At 41.7% G+C, this 3,592-nt stretch overlaps 1 protein-coding gene across 2 annotated transcripts in view; it reads left to right on the top strand.

Annotated features, from left to right (window-relative positions):
• The window catches only part of Ppp3cc (protein phosphatase 3 catalytic subunit gamma), a 71,684-nt gene that overhangs the window by 46,487 nt on the left and 21,605 nt on the right, over nt 1–3,592 (top strand). For both annotated transcript variants that reach the window (XM_013349304.2, XM_026783194.1), the window contains exon 6: nt 547–686. In XM_013349304.2, the coding sequence (XP_013204758.1) occupies nt 547–686 (140 nt within the window). The remainder of the gene's footprint in view (nt 1–546; nt 687–3,592) is intronic.

Here is a 3,592-nt window from a genome sequence, read left to right as displayed (position 1 = left end):
CATACACACAGACAGAATATTGTATACATAATAAATAAATAAATATAAAAAACCCTAAGTACTTATATTCTTTGATTTTTGTGTGTTTGTTTTTAAGTTAAAGCAGCATTGACTAAAAATGGAAGTTAATAACAAATATTAAAATGTTGCCACTGCATAGAGTGGGAAGAATAAAAAGCCTGTGGTAAAGAAAACCTCTCCTTTGAAACAAAGTAAGCAGTGGAAGAATCACTGTCAAGCATTCCTAAACGGAAATTAAATTAATATCTAAGAGTTTGTGGCCGCCGATTTCACGTTTGAGTTGAGTGACTGCTGCACTAGATTAGCACAGAAGGAGGTCTGTTCTACAGGATTCTCAGATGACAGAAACAGGACACTGCAAACCTTTATGACAGAGCACTCATTTTCCCAGGACCGTCCTTCGGGCTCACTGCCCCTTCGTTAGTGCATTCCTTAGGTAGAGGGGACTTTTGACCTGTCTGCTTCCAGGAACCCGTTTGTTTTTCTGATGTTTTCCCCCTCTTTTGGCTCTTGTGTGTCTTCTAGTTAGATAGGTTTACTGAGCCTCCTGCTTTTGGGCCGGTGTGTGACCTGCTCTGGTCTGACCCCTCAGAAGAGTATGGCAGTGAGAAGACCCTGGAGCATTATACCCACAACACTGTCCGCGGCTGCTCCTACTTCTTCAGGTAAGCCGGTCCTTGGAGGGGAGAGTGCTGAGACAATGGGTTCTAGCCGGTATGTGTGTATGTCTGTGGGTATATAGGCAGTTGTGAACCACCAAACTGAACTTGGGTCTTCTGCAAGAGGAGTATACACATACTATTTTATGAAATTAATATTTTAAAAAATATTTTTAAAAGTTTTTGTGTATAACTGTTGTACCTGCATATCCATCTCTGGACCACCTGTGTGTCTAGGGCTCTCTGAGTTCTGATCCCTAGAACTGGAGTTGTGGAGCTGGCAGCCAAGTGGATGCTAAAACTGAATCTGGGTCCACTGAAGGAACAGGGAGTGTTCTTAACCACTGAATCATCTCTCCAGCCCTGATTTTATGAAATTAACTTATTTTTTGAGACAGGGTTTCTCTGTGTAGCCCTGGATGTCCTGTAACTAGCTTCAGGAGGGTGTGGTCCATCATACCATATTGGGATAGAAGCAATCCACAAGGTCTCATCCTCTGTGAAAACAAAAGAAGAAACTCCTTTCCAAAGCATCATGTCCTTAGATCCAAATTTTAAAGTCAAAGTATTTTCAAAATATCTATGTTGGATTAGTTCAGCAGCATTAATAAACAAATATCTTTTAGCAGCTGTTGCTCCTTCCTCAGCATTCAAACAATTCAAAGAGAGCCTAATGGCATACAGTATCAAGATTCTCTGTGTATTTTCCATCTTTGTGCGGCTTTATTTTAGAGAGACAGAGAAATACAGATCTCTGTGAGTTAGAGGCTAGACTGATCTACATAGTAAGTGCCACGCCTACCAAGGACTACATAGAAAGACTTTGTAGATGACTTTACTTTTTCTACAGAGAGTGTGATTCTGAAGATCTGGGCCAGGGGAACCTATTATGTAGTGAGAAGCTCCCCAGCTTTTAGAATGTCTGGCGTAGATGAAAATAAAAAAATGAATAGGGCTGGGCTGTGGTGGTGCATGCCTTTAACCCCAGCACTTAGAAGGTAGAGGCAGGTGGATCTCTGTGAGTTCAAAGCTAGCCTGGTCTACAAGAGCTAGTTCCAGAATAGCCTCCAAAAACTACAGAGAAACCTTGCCTCTCAAAAAAAACAAAATGAATAGGACACTGTGATCTAAGCTTAGGACATTTCCTGGAAATTGGCTATTGTCCTAAAGCTCACATGGGAGCTTTTGGTGTGGTTTGCCAAGCAAAAAAATAAAAATAAGCCAGGCGGTGGTGGCGCACACCTTTAATCCCAGCACTCGGGAGGCAGAGGTAGGCTGATCTCTGTGAGTTCGAGACCAGCCTGGTCTACAAGAGCTAGTGCCAGGACAGGCTCCAAAGCTCCAGAGAAACCCTGTCTCGAAAAACCAAAAAAAAAAAAATAAATAAATAAATAAAAAAATAAAAATAAAAAAAGGAAGGTTGAAATGTAAATTATTTTTAATTCCAGTGTTCTATCATGAAAAATAATGCAATTATTTTGTTCCCTAAAACATTTGCTGATTGGCTAAGATAATGCAATAACTAAATGAAGTAAGCATATACAAAATAAGCCTTGATTTATTTGCCTTTAAACATTTTTGAAATAATATTTTTGTATTCTTCTCTGCCAACCTTTCTAGTGACTTATTTAGTGAAACAATTTAACTTTTCCTTCTTTTGACATTGCTTAAGAACTTAGCATCAAAAAAAAAAAAAAGAACTTAGCATCATTGGGTAAATGTCATTTAGTACAGTTCCTGTGGTCACTTGCCAGCACCTCTTACAGTACCTAGGCCTTCCACCCCAGAACCCTCTTTCTATAATCTGTCTTGGGGATTGCAGTGAATCCCCACTCACCTGAGATAACTGTTGCCCAGTCCGTCCTCACAGAGCTCTCAAGCTCTCATGAACATAAACTGCAGAACAATAGAACACGCTCTTACTTTTTCCCTGATCTTCATTTCTTTTGTTTTATGTGTATGAGTGGTTTTGCTCACATGTATGTTTATGTACCATGTCTGCCTGGTGTCCAAGAAGGCCAGAAAAGGGCATCCGATCCCCTGGAACTGGAATTATGGAGGAAGGTGCTGAGAACCAAATCCAGGTCTTCGGCGAGTGCCGGACTGAACTCCCCCTCCAGCCCTGTCCTGCATTCTGTTCCTATCTTTGTACTTGTGTCAGCTGTTCATTTCCGTGTTAGCAGTGGTACTCACGCACAGTGCCAAAGTGCTGTCCAGTGTTTGTGACACACATGGGGTAATGTAACTCACACAGAAAGTAGGTCTATACTGGATTTGTCAGGTGTGAGCTGTGTTACTGGCCATAAGTTAAATGTTAATGATTCCATAGCATATTTACATAAAATGTCCTTATACAGAAAGAACATCTGAAACACATAAGTGGTTGATGAAAATACTGTGGCCAAAGGTTCCTAGAAATCTTTTTAGTTTTTCGAGACAGGGTTTTTCTGTGTAATAGTTCTGGAACTCGCTTTGTAGACCAGCTGGCCTCAAACTCACTGAGATCCACCTGCCTCTGCCTCCCAAGTGCTGGGATTACAGGTGTGTGTCACCACCACCTGGCTAGCTCCTAGGAATCTTAAAGTACATTTAGCCTACAGGAACAATGCCTCATGGCATGACTCCTGGGTCTTAGGCTTTTCCAAGATTTTACAACCTCCTACCTCATTGCTAGGGCCTCCATAAAACCACTTCACAGTCTATGAATGGCTGACAGGCCATTGTTTCTATGACAGACAGGAGCAGGGACTTCTTGTTCTGCAATGGTGTGTAATGGTGTAAATGAATGCAGACAGATTGTAAAAAATGTATACAGCTTTAGCCAGGCGGTGGTGGCGCACGCCTTTAATCCCAGCACTCGGAAGGCAGAGGCAGGCGGATCTCTGTGAGTTCGAGGCCAGCCTGGTCTACAA

This window comes from Microtus ochrogaster, chromosome 17, assembly GCF_000317375.1.
Source record: "Microtus ochrogaster isolate Prairie Vole_2 chromosome 17, MicOch1.0, whole genome shotgun sequence".
In the NCBI taxonomy this organism is placed as follows: domain Eukaryota; kingdom Metazoa; phylum Chordata; class Mammalia; order Rodentia; family Cricetidae; genus Microtus; species Microtus ochrogaster.
This window is presented reverse-complemented; position numbering and strand designations above follow the sequence as displayed.